General features: G+C 35.9%; 2 protein-coding genes and 2 non-coding genes across 4 annotated transcripts; 2 read left to right on the forward strand and 2 right to left on the reverse strand.

The window, feature by feature from the left end:
- Nucleotides 1–7,531: 7,531 nt before the first annotated feature.
- LOC148194430 (uncharacterized) lies at nucleotides 7,532–11,107 on the reverse strand. Its single transcript, XM_088097227.1, has one exon. The coding sequence runs from the start codon at nucleotides 11,105–11,107 to the stop codon at nucleotides 7,532–7,534; it is 3,576 nt and encodes a 1,191-aa protein (XP_087953353.1).
- On the forward strand, nucleotides 10,467–10,573 carry LOC148194431 (small nucleolar RNA R71). Its single transcript, XR_015781812.1, has one exon. It is a non-coding gene; the product is annotated as a small nucleolar RNA R71 (small nucleolar RNA).
- A 2,246-nt stretch (nucleotides 11,108–13,353) lies between the features above and the next one.
- LOC148194432 (uncharacterized) lies at nucleotides 13,354–18,083 on the reverse strand. The gene is made up of 2 exons (XM_088097228.1): nucleotides 17,940–18,083; nucleotides 13,354–16,953 (listed from the first exon to the last, which is right to left on the reverse strand). Exons 1-2 carry the CDS (start codon nucleotides 18,081–18,083, stop codon nucleotides 13,354–13,356), a joined length of 3,744 nt encoding a protein of 1,247 aa, XP_087953354.1.
- On the forward strand, nucleotides 16,289–16,395 carry LOC148194433 (small nucleolar RNA R71). Its single transcript, XR_015781813.1, has one exon. It is a non-coding gene; the product is annotated as a small nucleolar RNA R71 (small nucleolar RNA).
- Nucleotides 18,084–19,301: the final 1,218 nt, after the last annotated feature.

Below are 19,301 nucleotides of genomic sequence, written 5' to 3' on the forward strand. Positions count from 1 at the left end.
GCTAAATGAGGACCAAATTTTTAAACGGTGTTAGTTTTCGAGGACTAAAACGAACGTTTTCGAGGACTAAAACGAACGTTTTCGAAAAGAATGAGGACCAAATTGTACCTTACTTTGAAAGAGGGACGAAAACCAGAAACGACCAATAGTTTAGGGAGTAAAAACATATTTAACCCAATAAATTTCACTCACTTCAAAATACATAACCAAGAAATTTTATTTTCTTATTAAAAGATATATTAACCTTTGCAAGACACCTCACACTTAGAAATATTTTAAATGTGATTCTCCTTTTTTTTCATAACTCATAAGGAATTTTATGACAACCTTTATGTGAAATTTTATTTGAGAATATGACAAGTACAATATAAAGCTTCACCATATATATTGTTAACTTTAATATATATAATATAATTCTAGTGTCACTACCAAAATTAAAATAACTTAAATGTTAACCCATTTTAAGTTATACAACTGTCAACCTTTGTTACACATTTTCTTTGTGTGCCAAAACATTGTAAACCACACTTATATTTACCTATACACATTAGTTAAATCACCAAATTTGAACAATTGTCCTTTGTAGCCAAGAAATAAAATAAACCAACAAACCCAAAATATTAAAACCACACCATGTCATCTAACACAATACTCACATGACAATTTCTCAAAAAATGTTTTTTTGTAATTATACATTTTGTATCCTTTACTGAAGTACCTGAAAAACACTAGAAGAGGGGGGAGGGGGTGTTGAATAGTGTTAACGGAAAAAAAAAATTGAAACCTTCCTTTTACAGCACTTTCGTTGAGTACAAGATTTTTCAAGTAGTTGTTAAACGCTTGACCTTGTAAATGATTATAAACAAAGAATTCTTTTCACGTGCCATATATGATATTCACTATAGTGTTTGTAAGAACTTCCTTTTTTATGAACACTCGTTTAGTATGGGAAGCTCTTGTATTTAAAACTAAAATACAACTACAGGTTTTATAAGAGAAACATTTAGATAGAATTAAACAATAAATGCACATATATTTTTATACTAGTTCACATCAACTAAGCTACGTCAAGTCTCTTCTATCCACATAGGGTTCAACTATAATCTTCAACAAGATTGCAACTAGTATTCTCACCACTCCTGGTATCACTAGGCACTCCCAGTATCCCCCGATACGTTGCCTAGTTGAGGTTCACTCACTCCTAGTTGTGCAGTATTCTTCACCACTCCTGGTATCCCTAGCCAACGAATAACTTCCCGTTACCCTAGACTAATTGAGTATTCACATTATTCCTAGTATCCCTAGTCAACAAATAACCTTCAACTACCCTAAACTAGTTGAATATTCGCACCACTCCTGGTACTGGACAATCCTGGTATCTTCTAATACGTTGGCCAGATTTCCTTAACTCGTTTGAGTTTAACAACAAGTGTTTTAATTCTTTTCAAAATTGCAATCAATCGATTGCTAACAAGTCATTTAGATGATTACTTTCATATAGAGGATATGTGTTCAATACAATACAATCTATAGACTTGCTGAGTGTTTATCTTTTTTCGCTTTTCTCTCTTCTTATAATAGTAAGCAAATATTACAATAAAACTCGAGAGTATTGCTTAATTTTTCTTTTTTTCTTCTCAGAAAATTTCTTTTTGCTTGAGCTTCTCTTTGCTTCTCTTTTACGTTGTAAGCTATCCTCTTTATTCTTCCTATAAATGATCTTCTATTTAAAGGCTTTTTCAAAAGGTATCTGTTAGATTGAGCTCTTGGCCTTGAATCTTGTGTTTTCTTTGTCTTGCATGTGAAGCAACCGTTGGTTAAAGTCAACTTGTTAGAGCATGCTTATTCTTTTAGTACTTTGTTCAAAGTAGGTTGTATTATCTTCAAACACGTCTTCTTACGAAGAGAACATCCCGTGAATGTCTTCTTTGTCTCTTATGTCCACTTCTGATATACTTCAAATAGATCACGTGGATGCATGTAGTAGGTTATATGCATAGAATATAGTATATTATGCATGCAACATATATGTTTTATCTCTAATCACTTTTGTTGTTTTTGAACGTTAAACATTTAATGACACTTAATGCTTGTTCAGAATAAAAAGTGTTTTTTGCATTATCTATCGTTGAGGTAACATTTATCATTTAAGTTTTTCCTTAAGATATCATTTGTTGAGTAAGAACTTCATCGCGTTGGACGAAGTAAAGATTTTAGCTCATGGTACCGTCTAATCTGTTATAAATGGTTTTTGGATATTGCCTTTCTAGAGTTAAAGCGTTTAACATGTTTCATCCTTTATAGATTTTTGGATCTTTGTTTAAGTATTTTAGAGGCTTTGGTCAAAGACATTGTCTCGACACCTTTTCACTTCTTGAGATTTCAACTGATTACCATTGGATATACGTGTTTAGCATAACTCTTTTAGACGATTTGACTTGTAATTTGTTTACCGTTGCGTTTGGAAGCTTTAACCTAGTTGTTTTTCGAAGTGTTTTTCTAAGGCTTTTCTATGTTTATGGATGATTGAGAATCTTGTTCCTAACACTTATGTTTCAGCCTATCCTATTATTCTGATTTATGTATTTTCATATTCTTGTCTCGTTTAGTGTTATTTGATTAAAAGACCTCATTCTTCTATTAGAATTTAAATTTATGTGATCTAGTTTAACTATGTCACATATCACAACTTTCAACATTTATAATGATCAAAGAATAAGTAATAAATATTTTATTTGAAGATAAAAAGGCATAAACCTTAACTAAAACAAAACCATCATAAATATATCATTTAAAAACAAAAACAAACTAGTAATAACAACTCTCCTATTATACTAAAAAGTCACTTATTAATAAACAAAATATTTTTTCTTTTATTATCGGGTAAAAAAATATTTTTTATTAGTATACGCATAAGCATTAGTCTTATAGTCTATAAAATAATCGCGAAGGTTAGTGACAAATGAGAAATCTATAGTATTAGTATTAACTTCAAGTTTGTAATTAGACTGAAAATTTTGAACAAACATTAAAAGTAAAAACGATATTTTTCCTCAACTCAAATAGACATAATCAAAACATAAAAAAATAAATAAATTCAAACTTATGTTTTAAATGCACAACCAAACCATGAAGGGAACATATTTAAATCATAAAACTGATAAACACGATGTCAAGTAAAACATTTTCTTTTAATTTCATATAATAAGCAACATTTTTAAATTCATGAACCTCATAAGTTTCAAATTCAACTATTTTTTATAAGAATATTTACATAAAACTTTTCAACAAACTCATATTTTAATTTAAGTGTTTCCATTACTCAATAACAAGTTTAGTATGATAAGATATTTTATAAATATTATTAGACAAAGTACTTAAAATATATCCATCACATCAAATATCTTTATCAAAAACATTCATAACAAATTAATTAGTAGCTTTATATATCACAAAAAAAAAGTATAACTATATTTCAATGAGCCAAAATTTTATTTGTTGTTACTAGTAGAAAAAGAAATTTTACTCATAAATTTTTTAGGTATACTTGAGAATGATTTAATCATATCCATGACTAACATATTATATATAACATTATCTCTAACTTTTGCAATAAAAGGAACAATCATGAGTAAGAATATTTTTTTTCTCTCTAAAAATGTTAAAAATATAATCAAAATAAATAATAATTATATAAGAATAAGACAAAGATATAAATAATAGAAGATTCATCCAGTTAAACAAATAACAACAAAAATATAATACAAATATAATTGAAGAAACAAATAGAAATAACCTAGATTGAGCACGAAAGCGTACTTCTCTGTCAAGATACAGCAACTCATTGTCAAATTAATTAAGGTGAAAATCTCACGTACAGTTCTAAATTCTATAATAAAGAAGAAATTGAAAACCAATCATCAATTATAACTTCAAAAGAACCATATTTCATAAACAACATAAAAGAATAATAAAGGGAATATCCGATCGAAATTGAATTTGTTTTTTTAATTAATGAAAAAAACATTAAACATGAAAGGTAACATCTCAGATTATATAGTAGCATATAATATAGTAAGTCTACATTATAATAAAGGAGAACAGTGAGAGTAGATTGTAAATAAAGCCGATAAGCTTACAGCCATCCCAAATATAGTCGGAATTTAAAACTTAAACATATTAGAGTATTTCGAAATACAAGAAGTAACTAAGAAAGTCCTATAAAGACTAAGTAGCGGCATCATCTTTCTTCAAGGTTTGCTCCAGAGGCACCTTATTCATCTCTGCTCACATCCAAGTGGATGATCATTGCAAAAGAAAGCATACCCAAGCAAACACAAACACACAAGCAAGGGTGAGTTAGATATACAAAAAATCATGTTATACCAATCACACACAATATGCAATTAAAGGCAGATATAATAGACCACGCAACATGACTTCTTACACTTTACACTTGACTCGTCCGGATTAGAATGATTGCCGAGCTATGGCGGGTTATGCACTCGTGGTGGCCTCTACTACTTTGCAAAGCCATTGCCAATGGGCTTCACCCTACCACACTCACGAGGTTAGTCTGTTATCACTCACCTTGGGCCATACTGGAAGCAACCAAGACTAGGACCTCCTACTACTCCTCACCACATGGATCAATCCTCCTTACTTGAGAATGAAAGACCATTGGAGCGTCAGAAAAACCCCCAAAATTGAGCTACCATGCAATCATTCCAAACATAGAGGGCACCACCATGAATCCCCACCTTGAGGCCATGGAATTACGTCCATTACACATAGGGCACCACCATGTGACCTCCCTTGAGATCCATGGAATTACGTCCATTACACATACTTGTTACATTCAACCACCAAACATGTCTCATACATTCACATACTTTCAGTGTAATAACATTACCATGATCATACTATGCATCCCAATCATCCCACACACTTAATTCAACCCAAAACAAGAGCAAAAGAGACTAGCACCGGACACTATGAGCTTTGGCCGAAAACCCTTTAGGAGACCAAACGGTATCATTATGGATGGGCACTTATTAGTAGACTGAACGTTGTCTAACTTTCCAATGGACAAAAAAGATAAGCCTGAAGAAGTGACTGAGCATTATTTAGGACTGATCACTAAGAGAAAACCAAACGCTAGAAAGTTTGCCGAACACTTAAAGCTTTGGCCGAACGCTTAGGGCCTTGGCCGAACACCTAGAGCCTTGTCCGAACGCTATCCAGACCACCACTAAGATCAAACGTTACCAAGACTACCCACTAAGACCAAACGTTACCAAGACCACCCACTAAGACCGAACGTTCAACTACAGTGTTTTGCATAATTCTGCAGAATTATGCAGAATTATGACAGAACTCCCCTTGACTGTTTCTAACCATTTTTATCAACTTCTAATGATGTACGTTTGGCAAGTGTACCAATCGTAATTGTAGTAACAAAATATCGTCCTCAAGGATTGAATGAGTTGAGTACTAGTTTACTAATTTACTTAATTTTGAGCAACAAAGATTGTCAAGTAGAATGATGAACATAAACAAGTGATGGAAATTCAAATAGTATAAACAATGTTAGAGAATTGATTTCATACCTTTTCATATAATTTCCTCCCCTTTTCAATCGATGTGTAAATTATAATTATCCACTTGAGTTTATTTAGAGCTTGTTTACCCCTAATCCCTTAGTAGGCAAACGTATCCCTTGAATTTGAATCCCCAATCCCTTAGGCCAATTACAAATTCAACAAGATCATGAAGAACAATCATATCTCAATTCAAACTAACTAGTCCTGCCCAATTTCCCAATTGTGACAGCATCTAATCTGTTCTATTTATAAACGCAAGCAATTCCCAATCTCCCAACTGTGAAACTGCTCATAGAATAGACATTAAAACATAAATAGAACACTGGGATAATTATAATGAACTTAACATCAATTGAAAAAGGTTCAGAAAATATAATCCAAAGCACTACATCAATCCACTAACAAAATGGAAAATTAGTTCTGCATAATGTAAGAGAAGTACTCTAAAGCAAAAGTCTCCAAAAAGCTACAGAAGAAGACGAAGAAGAAGAAGCCCTCTGTTGTGCGTGAATTCCCCCTTTTTGTCTCACCCTTCCACGTGTTTTCATCCTCCCCCATCATTTCCACAAATTCCTCTTTTTTAGGAGAGTGGTTTTCCTTTTCCCTAACTTCCTCCAATTTTCCTTTAATTTAATCTCTTTAAATCAGTCATAAAAGAGATCACTAACTGCTCAATAACTGCTCCTGGAAACTTTCACAGCCCATGGAAAATTCCCCACTCTGCTTGTGTTCTTCTCTGCTTTAATTCTGTTTTCTTTCGTGAATCCACAGATTACTCCACAGGTTGTGGGAACTTTCACAGCACAGTTGTTGAACTTTCTGTTTTGCAACTCCATTTAGAAGCAACATCCACATGTAACTCCACAGGTTGTGAGACTGTTCACAGCTTGGTTGTTGAACTCTCTGGATTCATCTTGGTATCTTGTACATCAATTCTTCCCAAATTGTGATTTTGGCACTTAGAATCATCAATCTACAATAAAAACACAAAATGCCAATGTATGATCCGAAACAGAGATAATCCATGACTAAATCCTTCAATGAATGCAATTATGCATGCAAATGACCTAAACTAAGACATGAATGCAATTACATGTACTCACACATCAAAATACCCCATGCTGAGACGTTTGCTTGTCCTCAAGCAAAGAGAATTCAACTAACACAGAATGATTATGCACACAGAATGATATAAAACCTAAATGGAAACATACCATCTCATTTCAAGTTTAGTTCAAACAATGATATTCCTCAAGCCCATACTTCACAAAATTTCAAGCATAATGACTAACTTATTGGGACCCTAAGTGCAATTACTGAATTGAGGTATGACACAAGACATTAAGGCAGATAATATTTGACATTGAAGTGTCCTGAAAAAGATTTTCTATTAGGTTCCTCACTTAGAAAACACTTACCTGTCAACTAAGCATGGGTCTTCCACTTGCCACACTCAGTCTCAAAGGAGTGTCTCTTCCCCAGTAACATATAGTCTCAAAGGGGTGTCAATTTATTCCGCAATTTATTGTTGTGTTTTTTTTTTTTTATATATATATATAAACTTTGACAGACAATTCTCCAGTAACCAAGTGCAGTGAGTGTCACCATAGAAACCTAACAGAAAATATTTTCTATCCTTTCCCCAAATATTATCTTCCATTAGTATCTTAGTGTCAAATCGCACTGTGTAGTGTGTGAAGTTTTCCAACAAGCAATCAGAAATCTATTCACAATGTGCTTAGAAAATATCATTGTTCAAAACATAGAACTCAAAGCTAAAATGATACATTTCCATATAAACGTTAAATGCACATGCAAATGCAAAATGTAAGATGTCATACATACAAACACCCTAAGCCTACATATTTACAAAGTCCCCAATGTATGGAAAGTAAAAAAAAAATTACAGGGGGTTAGAACTCACAAGATTAGTGATGACTAGAGTTGAGCTTGGTGAGAACTTCTTGTAAGAGTTGTTCCACCTTTTGCTGATGAAGAATTTGATAGTCCCTAAATTGGATGAACTCCTGATAATGTAGGAGTTGTTGTGCTTTGAGTTCAGTAAGGAACTGCTGGATATGAGCATTAGTGTCAGCCGTAGAAGGCTGAGGAACTGGAGGTATGTGAGATGACGGTTCTGGATCATGATGAAGGGGATTTTGGCATTGAGAAGCAGAGAAGGTCCAACTATCTTTACCCTGCACTGAGGTGAACTCTGGATTTGGAAGACGTTGAGGTTGCAATCCTGTGATAGCACTCATGACTAAGCAATAGTGATCTTCCCTTTTCACCAGCATCTCATTATGGATTAACATTTCCAAATCAATTCGGGAATTCCCTGAGATTGCCTTGTCATTCTCCAAAGAAATGTTGAGATGCAAAGCAATAATGGTGATCAAGCCACCAATTGCTATTTGCCCAGAGGATGCTTTTCCTACCTTGAGAAACTGCCTTGCCAACCAAGCTCCTGAGTCTAATGGAACATCGTTAACCATACCCCACAAGAATAGTAATTCTGACTTTCGAACCGCAGAATGACTATCACCCCTAGCAAATAGTGTATGAGCCATGAGGCGGTGGGCATATCTAAAACAGGGGTGTTGGATATTAGCCTCCTTGGAATCAGATGAGACAAAAGAGCTTGATTGAGACAATTGATACCAAAAAGACCAAGCATCAAAACTTCTAGGATAGTTCCTTTCACCTCCAGTTGGGAAACCAAAGATTGCATTGAACTCAGCTAAAGTGAGTCTATAAGACACATTATGCAACCTAAATGCTATCAGCCCTTCTTCACAATCCTCTTCCAAATAAATTTTATGCATGCACACAATAGGACTAATACCTTGCAAATCATCAATTTTCCACCCAAGGGCCGATTTATACTCCCTCAACACCCTTAAAAGTTTATCTTCTTCAGTACATGAAAGTTCATTGCTCACAATTACTGGATTACGCTTTTGCTCATCAAGGAACCTATATGTAAGGTGAGAAGGGAGTTGTTTCAATTCCACCTTGGACGTTTCTACTCCTCCATCTTCACTCTTGTGTAAATCTTCTATTCCTCTAGTGGAATTGAATATTGGCTTCAGCACTTCCAATTGATGAGCACACTTCACCACCTCTTCATCATTAATTTCTCTTTTCAACTCCTTTGCTTCCATTCCTAACAGTAGAGTTCTCTCTAATGGATTCTGCTTTACATGGAAATTTATCTCCTTCAACACAAGAGACTCAAGTATTTCAGCTTTGAAACAGTCCTCTCTGTCAAGTTTGTGCTTCACTGCTTCAGTCATAGAAAATGTGACTTTTTCATCTGCCACTCTTAACATCAATTGTCCTTGTTCTACATCTATCAATGCTCTTCCTGTTGCTAAGAATGGTCTTCCCAATATAATTGGGACTCTAGCATCTTCTTCCATGTCAAGAACCACAAAATCAGCTGGGAAAATGAATTTATCCACCTTCACTAGAACATCTTCCACAATTCCATAAGGATAAGTCATTGATCGGTCTGCCAATTGTAAAGTTATCATAGTGGGCTTTACTTCACCAATACCCAGCCTTTTAAAAATGGACAAAGGCATCAAATTGATACTTGCTCCAAGGTCACATAATGCTTTACCCACAGTTATGTTTCCAATCTCACATGGAATGACAAAGCTTCCTGGGTCTTTCAACTTTGGAGGCAATTTTTGTTGAATTATTGCACTGCACTCCTCTGTGAGCATAATTGTTTCATCTTCTTGAATCTTCCTTTTCTTTGACAGCAAGTCTTTCATGAATTTAGCATAACTTGGCATTTGCTCTAATGCTTCAGCAAATGGAATATTAATGTGGAGCTTCTTAAAAACATCAAGAAATCTTGCAAATTGCTTGGCTTGTTCTTGCTTCTTCAACCTTTGAGGAAATGGAATTGTAGGGACATACTCACGCATCTTTTTCTCACTCTCTTGATTTTTTTCTCCCTCGTCCTTCTCCTCACATTTTCTCTCAATTTCTTTTTCAGCACTCTCTTCTACTATTTCATCAACTCTTTTCTTTTTCTCTCTCTCCATCTCACTCCTTTTTTCATTCTCTAACACTCTTCCACTCCTCAATTGAATTGCCTTGCATTGTTCCCTTGGGTTTGGTATTGTGTCACTAGGGAATGTACCAGGAGATCTCTCTGAGAGTTGTCTTGAAAGTTGTCCAATCTGGTTCTCCAAATTTCTGATTGAAGCTTCCTGGTTCTTGAAATTAGTCCTTGTCTCATTCATGAAATTTGAAGTCTGGTCCACAAAGGTAGAAGTTTGCATTGTTAACTTCTCTAATGCATTTTCCAACGTAGACATCTTGTCCCCTTGATTGCTGGGTTGAGCTTGATATTGATATGGAGGCCTTGGCGGGTTAGATTGGATTGAATTACTCCAAGGTCTAGGTTGTTGGGGCCTCCAATTTGCATTAAAGTTGGTAGAAAATTGATTTTGTTGTTGTCCCACTGCATTTACTTGTACCTCTTGGTGAGTGGCCTGACATTCACCATTTTGATGCATTCCTCCACAAAAATCACACCCTGGAGATCTAGTATTCACATTATTCGCTTGCATATTTCCCATCTTCTGAGTCAAATCTGTAATCTGCTGTGTTAACAACTTGTTTTGGGCTAAGATAGCATCCAATGTATTAACCTCCAACACACCAGCTTTTCTATTTTGACGGTCAAACTGCATATTCACTGTGTTGTTTGCCATTAATTCTAAAGTCTCCACAGCTTCCTCTGGTGTTTTCAAAATGAATGATCCTCCACTTGCTGCATCCAACATTGTCTTATAAGTGGGTGAAAGACCATTATAGAAAGTCTGCACTTGCAACCATTCAGGTAAAGCATGATGTGGACACTTCCTCATTAGTTCCTTATATCTTTCCCATGCCTCATATAAGGATTCATTGTCTTGCTGCACGAAGGAGGTGATCTCATTCCTCATTTTCGCTGATTTGGAAGGAGGAAAGTATTTGGTTACAAATTTTGTAGCCATATCCTCCCATGTAGAAATACTTCCTTGAGGTAGTGATTGAAGCCAGCTTTTAGCCTTATCCCGTAGTGAAAACGGAAAAAGCCTCAAACGAATTGCATCATCTGAAACTCCATTATACTTCAAAGTATCACAGATTGCCAGAAAATTCTCCAGGTGAGAATTAGGATCTTCTGAAACTGCACCTCCAAATTGATTCTGTTGAATGACTTGTAACAAGGCAGGCTTGATTTCAAAATTATTGGCTTGAATAGGAGGTCTCACAATGCTTCCTTGATAACCATTAGGATCTGGCATAGAATAATCACGTATAGTCTTTCTCGGATTTTTTTCTTCTACCATTGTTGATGTCTCCTCTTCTTGCTCAATTCGTCTCTGTTCCTTTCTTCTTTCTCGCTTTCTTCTTCTTGCACTACTTCTGTTGCTTCGTGCTGTGCGTTCAATTTCTGAATCAAAAAGTAGATCTTCCGGAGCAACAGTACCTCGCATAAACAACTTAAAGACACAAAAACACTGCACAAAAATTATACGTTACTAAAAGCAAATAAAAACTCAAATCTTAAGCTAATTAGATCACTAATATCAACTAAAATCAATCCCCGGCAGCGGCGCCAGAAACTTGATGTACGTTTGGCAAGTGTACCAATCGTAATTGTAGTAACAAAATATCGTCCTCAAGGATTGAATGAGTTGAGTACTAGTTTACTAATTTACTTAATTTTGAGCAACAAAGATTGTCAAGTAGAATGATGAACATAAACAAGTGATGGAAATTCAAATAGTATAAACAATGTTAGAGAATTGATTTCATACCTTTTCATATAATTTCCTCCCCTTTTCAATCGATGTGTAAATTATAATTATCCACTTGAGTTTATTTAGAGCTTGTTTACCCCTAATCCCTTAGTAGGCAAACGTATCCCTTGAATTTGAATCCCCAATCCCTTAGGCCAATTACAAATTCAACAAGATCATGAAGAACAATCATATCTCAATTCAAACTAACTAGTCCTGCCCAATTTCCCAATTGTGACAGCATCTAATCTGTTCTATTTATAAACGCAAGCAATTCCCAATCTCCCAACTGTGAAACTGCTCATAGAATAGACATTAAAACATAAATAGAACACTGGGATAATTATAATGAACTTAACATCAATTGAAAAAGGTTCAGAAAATATAATCCAAAGCACTACATCAATCCACTAACAAAATGGAAAATTAGTTCTGCATAATGTAAGAGAAGTACTCTAAAGCAAAAGTCTCCAAAAAGCTACAGAAGAAGACGAAGAAGAAGAAGCCCTCTGTTGTGCGTGAATTCCCCCTTTTTGTCTCACCCTTCCACGTGTTTTCATCCTCCCCCATCATTTCCACAAATTCCTCTTTTTTAGGAGAGTGGTTTTCCTTTTCCCTAACTTCCTCCAATTTTCCTTTAATTTAATCTCTTTAAATCAGTCATAAAAGAGATCACTAACTGCTCAATAACTGCTCCTGGAAACTTTCACAGCCCATGGAAAATTCCCCACTCTGCTTGTGTTCTTCTCTGCTTTAATTCTGTTTTCTTTCGTGAATCCACAGATTACTCCACAGGTTGTGGGAACTTTCACAGCACAGTTGTTGAACTTTCTGTTTTGCAACTCCATTTAGAAGCAACATCCACATGTAACTCCACAGGTTGTGAGACTGTTCACAGCTTGGTTGTTGAACTCTCTGGATTCATCTTGGTATCTTGTACATCAATTCTTCCCAAATTGTGATTTTGGCACTTAGAATCATCAATCTACAATAAAAACACAAAATGCCAATGTATGATCCGAAACAGAGATAATCCATGACTAAATCCTTCAATGAATGCAATTATGCATGCAAATGACCTAAACTAAGACATGAATGCAATTACATGTACTCACACATCAAAATACCCCATGCTGAGACGTTTGCTTGTCCTCAAGCAAAGAGAATTCAACTAACACAGAATGATTATGCACACAGAATGATATAAAACCTAAATGGAAACATACCATCTCATTTCAAGTTTAGTTCAAACAATGATATTCCTCAAGCCCATACTTCACAAAATTTCAAGCATAATGACTAACTTATTGGGACCCTAAGTGCAATTACTGAATTGAGGTATGACACAAGACATTAAGGCAGATAATATTTGACATTGAAGTGTCCTGAAAAAGATTTTCTATTAGGTTCCTCACTTAGAAAACACTTACCTGTCAACTAAGCATGGGTCTTCCACTTGCCACACTCAGTCTCAAAGGAGTGTCTCTTCCCCAGTAACATATAGTCTCAAAGGGGTGTCAATTTATTCCGCAATTTATTGTTGTGTTTTTTTTTTTTTATATATATATATAAACTTTGACAGACAATTCTCCAGTAACCAAGTGCAGTGAGTGTCACCATAGAAACCTAACAGAAAATATTTTCTATCCTTTCCCCAAATATTATCTTCCATTAGTATCTTAGTGTCAAATCGCACTGTGTAGTGTGTGAAGTTTTCCAACAAGCAATCAGAAATCTATTCACAATGTGCTTAGAAAATATCATTGTTCAAAACATAGAACTCAAAGCTAAAATGATACATTTCCATATAAACGTTAAATGCACATGCAAATGCAAAATGTAAGATGTCATACATACAAACACCCTAAGCCTACATATTTACAAAGTCCCCAATGTATGGAAAGTAAAAAAAAAATTACAGGGGGTTAGAACTCACAAGATTAGTGATGACTAGAGTTGAGCTTGGTGAGAACTTCTTGTAAGAGTTGTTCCACCTTTTGCTGATGAAGAATTTGATAGTCCCTAAATTGGATGAACTCCTGATAATGTAGGAGTTGTTGTGCTTTGAGTTCAGTAAGGAACTGCTGGATATGAGCATTAGTGTCAGCCGTAGAAGGCTGAGGAACTGGAGGTATGTGAGATGACGGTTCTGGATCATGATGAAGGGGATTTTGGCATTGAGAAGCAGAGAAGGTCCAACTATCTTTACCCTGCACTGAGGTGAACTCTGGATTTGGAAGACGTTGAGGTTGCAATCCTGTGATAGCACTCATGACTAAGCAATAGTGATCTTCCCTTTTCACCAGCATCTCATTATGGATTAACATTTCCAAATCAATTCGGGAATTCCCTGAGATTGCCTTGTCATTCTCCAAAGAAATGTTGAGATGCAAAGCAATAATGGTGATCAAGCCACCAATTGCTATTTGCCCAGAGGATGCTTTTCCTACCTTGAGAAACTGCCTTGCCAACCAAGCTCCTGAGTCTAATGGAACATCGTTAACCATACCCCACAAGAATAATAATTCTGACTTTCGAACCGCAGAATGACTATCACCCCTAGCAAATAGTGTATGAGCCATGAGGCGGTGGGCATATCTAAAACAGGGGTGTTGGATATTAGCCTCCTTGGAATCAGATGAGACAAAAGAGCTTGATTGAGACAATTGATACCAAAAAGACCAAGCATCAAAACTTCTAGGATAGTTCCTTTCACCTCCAGTTGGGAAACCAAAGATTGCATTGAACTCAGCTAAAGTGAGTCTATAAGACACATTATGCAACCTAAATGCTATCAGCCCTTCTTCACAATCCTCTTCCAAATAAATTTTATGCATGCACACAATAGGACTAATACCTTGCAAATCATCAATTTTCCACCCAAGGGCCGATTTATACTCCCTCAACACCCTTAAAAGTTTATCTTCTTCAGTACATGAAAGTTCATTGCTCACAATTACTGGATTACGCTTTTGCTCATCAAGGAACCTATATGTAAGGTGAGAAGGGAGTTGTTTCAATTCCACCTTGGACGTTTCTACTCCTCCATCTTCACTCTTGTGTAAATCTTCTATTCCTCTAGTGGAATTGAATATTGGCTTCAGCACTTCCAATTGATGAGCACACTTCACCACCTCTTCATCATTAATTTCTCTTTTCAACTCCTTTGCTTCCATTCCTAACAGTAGAGTTCTCTCTAATGGATTCTGCTTTACATGGAAATTTATCTCCTTCAACACAAGAGACTCAAGTATTTCAGCTTTGAAACAGTCCTCTCTGTCAAGTTTGTGCTTCACTGCTTCAGTCATAGAAAATGTGACTTTTTCATCTGCCACTCTTAACATCAATTGTCCTTGTTCTACATCTATCAATGCTCTTCCTGTTGCTAAGAATGGTCTTCCCAATATAATTGGGACTCTAGCATCTTCTTCCATGTCAAGAACCACAAAATCAGCTGGGAAAATGAATTTATCCACCTTCACTAGAACATCTTCCACAATTCCATAAGGATAAGTCATTGATCGGTCTGCCAATTGTAAAGTTATCATAGTGGGCTTTACTTCACCAATACCCAGCCTTTTAAAAATGGACAAAGGCATCAAATTGATACTTGCTCCAAGGTCACATAATGCTTTACCCACAGTTATGTTTCCAATCTCACATGGAATGACAAAGCTTCCTGGGTCTTTCAACTTTGGAGGCAATTTTTGTTGAATTATTGCACTGCACTCCTCTGTGAGCATAATTGTTTCATCTTCTTGAATCTTCCTTTTCTTTGACAGCAAGTCTTTCATGAATTTAGCATAACTTGGCATTTGCTCTAATGCTTCAGCAAATGGAATATTAATGTGGAGCTTCTTAAAAACATCAAGAAATCTTGCAAATTGCTTGGCTTGTTCTTGCTTCTTCAACCTTTGAGGAAATGGAATTGTAGGGACATACTCACGCATCTTTTTCTCACTCTCTTGATTTTTTTCTCCCTCGTCCTTCTCCTCACATTTTCTCTCAATTTCTTTTTCAGCACTCTCTTCTACTATTTCATCAACTCTTTTCTTTTTCTCTCTCTCCATCTCACTCCTTTTTTCATTCTCTAACACTCTTCCACTCCTCAATTGAATTGCCTTGCATTGTTCCCTTGGGTTTGGTATTGTGTCACTAGGGAATGTACCAGGAGATCTCTCTGAGAGTTGTCTTGAAAGTTGTCCAATCTGGTTCTCCAAATTTCTGATTGAAGCTTCCTGGTTCTTGAAATTAGTCCTTGTCTCATTCATGAAATTTGAAGTCTGGTCCACAAAGGTAGAAGTTTGCATTGTTAACTTCTCTAATGCATTTTCCAACGTAGACATCTTGTCCCCTTGATTGCTGGGTTGAGCTTGATATTGATATGGAGGCCTTGGCGGGTTAGATTGGATTGAATTACTCCAAGGTCTAGGTTGTTGGGGCCTCCAATTTGCATTAAAGTTGGTAGAAAATTGATTTTGTTGTTGTCCCACTGCATTTACTTGTACCTCTTGGTGAGTGGCCTGACATTCACCATTTTGATGCATTCCTCCACAAAAATCACACCCTGGAGATCTAGTATTCACATTATTCGCTTGCATATTTCCCATCTTCTGAGTCAAATCTGTAATCTGCTGTGTTAACAACTTGTTTTGGGCTAAGATAGCATCCAATGTATTAACCTCCAACACACCAGCTTTTCTATTTTGACGGTCAAACTGCATATTCACTGTGTTGTTTGCCATTAATTCTAAAGTCTCCACAGCTTCCTCTGGTGTTTTCAAAATGAATGATCCTCCACTTGCTGCATCCAACATTGTCTTATAAGTGGGTGAAAGACCATTATAGAAAGTCTGCACTTGCAACCATTCAGGTAAAGCATGATGTGGACACTTCCTCATTAGTTCCTTATATCTTTCCCATGCCTCATATAAGGATTCATTGTCTTGCTGCACGAAGGAGGTGATCTCATTCCTCATTTTCGCTGATTTGGAAGGAGGAAAGTATTTGGTTACAAATTTTGTAGCCATATCCTCCCATGTAGAAATACTTCCTTGAGGTAGTGATTGAAGCCAGCTTTTAGCCTTATCCCGTAGTGAAAACGGAAAAAGCCTCAAACGAATTGCATCATCTGAAACTCCATTATACTTCAAAGTATCACAGATTGCCAGAAAATTCTCCAGGTGAGAATTAGGATCTTCTGAAACTGCACCTCCAAATTGATTCTGTTGAATGACTTGTAACAAGGCAGGCTTGATTTCAAAATTATTGGCTTGAATAGGAGGTCTCACAATGCTTCCTTGATAACCATTAGGATCTGGCATAGAATAATCACGTATAGTCTTTCTCGGATTTTTTTCTTCTACCATTGTTGATGTCTCCTCTTCTTGCTCAATTCGTCTCTGTTCCTTTCTTCTTTCTCGCTTTCTTCTTCTTGCACTACTTCTGTTGCTTCGTGCTGTGCGTTCAATTTCTGAATCAAAAAGTAGATCTTCCGGAGCAACAGTACCTCGCAGAAACAACTTAAAGACACAAAAACACTGCACAAAAATTATACGTTACTAAAAGCAAATAAAAACTCAAATCTTAAGCTAATTAGATCACTAATATCAACTAAAATCAATCCCCGGCAGCGGCGCCAGAAACTTGATGTACGTTTGGCAAGTGTACCAATCGTAATTGTAGTAACAAAATATCGTCCTCAAGGATTGAATGAGTTGAGTACTAGTTTACTAATTTACTTAATTTTGAGCAACAAAGATTGTCAAGTAGAATGATGAACATAAACAAGTGATGGAAATTCAAATAGTATAAACAATGTTAGAGAATTGATTTCATACCTTTTCATATAATTTCCTCCCCTTTTCAATCGATGTGTAAATTATAATTATCCACTTGAGTTTATTTAGAGCTTGTTTACCCCTAATCCCTTAGTAGGCAAACGTATCCCTTGAATTTGAATCCCCAATCCCTTAGGCCAATTACAAATTCAACAAGATCATGAAGAACAATCATATCTCAATTCAAACTAACTAGTCCTGCCCAATTTCCCAATTGTGACAGCATCTAATCTGTTCTATTTATAAACGCAAGCAATTCCCAATCTCCCAACTGTGAAACTGCTCATAGAATAGACATTAAAACATAAATAGAACACTGGGATAATTATAATGAACTTAACATCAATTGAAAAAGGTTCAGAAAATATAATCCAAAGCACTACATCAATCCACTAACAAAATGGAAAATTAGTTCTGCATAATGTAAGAGAAGTACTCTAAAGCAAAAGTCTCCAAAAAGCTACAGAAGAAGACGAAGAAGAAGAAGCCCTCTGTTGTGCGTGAATTCCCCCTTTTTGTCTCACCCTTCCACGTGTTTTCATCCTCCCCCATCATTTCCACAAATTCCTCTTTTTTAGGAGAGTGGTTTTCCTTTTCCCTAACTTCCTCCAATTTTCCTTTAATTTAATCTCTTTAAATCAGTCATAAAAGAGATCACTAACTGCTCAATAACTGCTCCTGGAAACTTTCACAGCCCATGGAAAATTCCCCACTCTGCTTGTGTTCTTCTCTGCTTTAATTCTGTTTTCTTTCGTGAATCCACAGATTACTCCACAGGTTGTGGGAACTTTCACAGCACAGTTGTTGAACTTTCTGTTTTGCAACTCCATTTAGAAGCAACATCCACATGTAACTCCACAGGTTGTGAGACTGTTCACAGCTTGGTTGTTGAACTCTCTGGATTCATCTTGGTATCTTGTACATCAATTCTTCCCAAATTGTGATTTTGGCACTTAGAATCATCAATCTACAATAAAAACACAAAATGCCAATGTATGATCCGAAACAGAGATAATCCATGACTAAATCCTTCAATGAATGCAATTATGCATGCAAATGACCTAAACTAAGACATGAATGCAATTACATGTACTCACACATCATCTAACACCCTGAATTCTTGTTTTATACTTAATTAGACTTACCTAATTGATTCTAAACATTCCTACCACCATTTTAAAGTAATTAAAGTTCAATTTTAACTCTAAAACACCAATTTCAACAACTTAGGGACCCAAATCCGATTCTACTACTTGGCACATGTTTTAGACCACTTTATGCTTCTAACAAGTCACAATGGACTTGTCTAGGCTGCCCCAACAGTCCAAGAAAGCTGCAGCCCTCACTTACTCAAAATCACTACCTCACTTCCTCTCAAAATGACCTAAAAACTCCTAAAACCCAAAAACTTCCTCAGAACAGATTTTACCCTTCAATTTGGTCAATTATAGCAATTCGAACTCATCCAAAACAATTCCAAACATCACAACACATGTTCATGGGTTTCACATATCAACACATACAATATAACATACTCAAAAACATCAAATACAACTCCAAACAGCGCACCAATTCAGAATCCAATATACATACACCTCATGCAAGAAAATTTAAAGAAGTATTCTAGCTTCCCTTACCTTAGGGTTTCACAGCTAAGCTCACAACTTGATTCAAGAGTGCCCAACTCAAAGAGAACCCAATCAAACCCTACAAACCACCCAATGGGTGATGGAACAACTCTTTAGAACTAAGTTTGACAAAAATATGAAGAAAAAGGCTTCTAGGCACATGCCCTAAGTTCCCAAAAGAGGAGGAAAAAGGGAAAACGACTTACCCATTGAAGGACGATAATCTAATCGGATGGTTGCGAAACTCTCAACTCCGTGAACGAAAGAACACCACCTATTTATCAATGCAACAGTTGAAATTTGTGTAAGAGTAGAGAGAAGGTAGAGCAAGGTTATGGAAAATAAGAGTTCTAGAGAGAAGGGAAAGTTGGCTACTGAACTCAGATTTTTGAAAGGTCCTATCTAAGGCCATGATGTCCT

The sequence above is a fragment of the Vigna umbellata genome, chromosome 8 (genome assembly GCF_029865625.1).
Source record: "Vigna umbellata cultivar VRB3 chromosome 8, Vumbellata_1.0, whole genome shotgun sequence".
Classification (NCBI taxonomy): Eukaryota; Viridiplantae; Streptophyta; class Magnoliopsida; order Fabales; family Fabaceae; genus Vigna; species Vigna umbellata.

Coding starts and splice junctions, on each gene's coding strand:
- LOC148194430 (XM_088097227.1), bottom strand. CDS start 11,107: ATGCGAGGTACTGTTGCTCCGGAAGATCTACTTTTTGATTCAGAAATT.
- LOC148194432 (XM_088097228.1), bottom strand. CDS start 18,083: ATGGAGTTGCAAAACAGAAAGTTCAACAACTGTGCTGTGAAAGTTCCC. Junction 16,954..17,939: donor ATTTTCCATGGGCTGTGAAA/GTTTCCAGGAGC, acceptor ATTTTTGTGCAG/TGTTTTTGTGTCTTTAAGTT.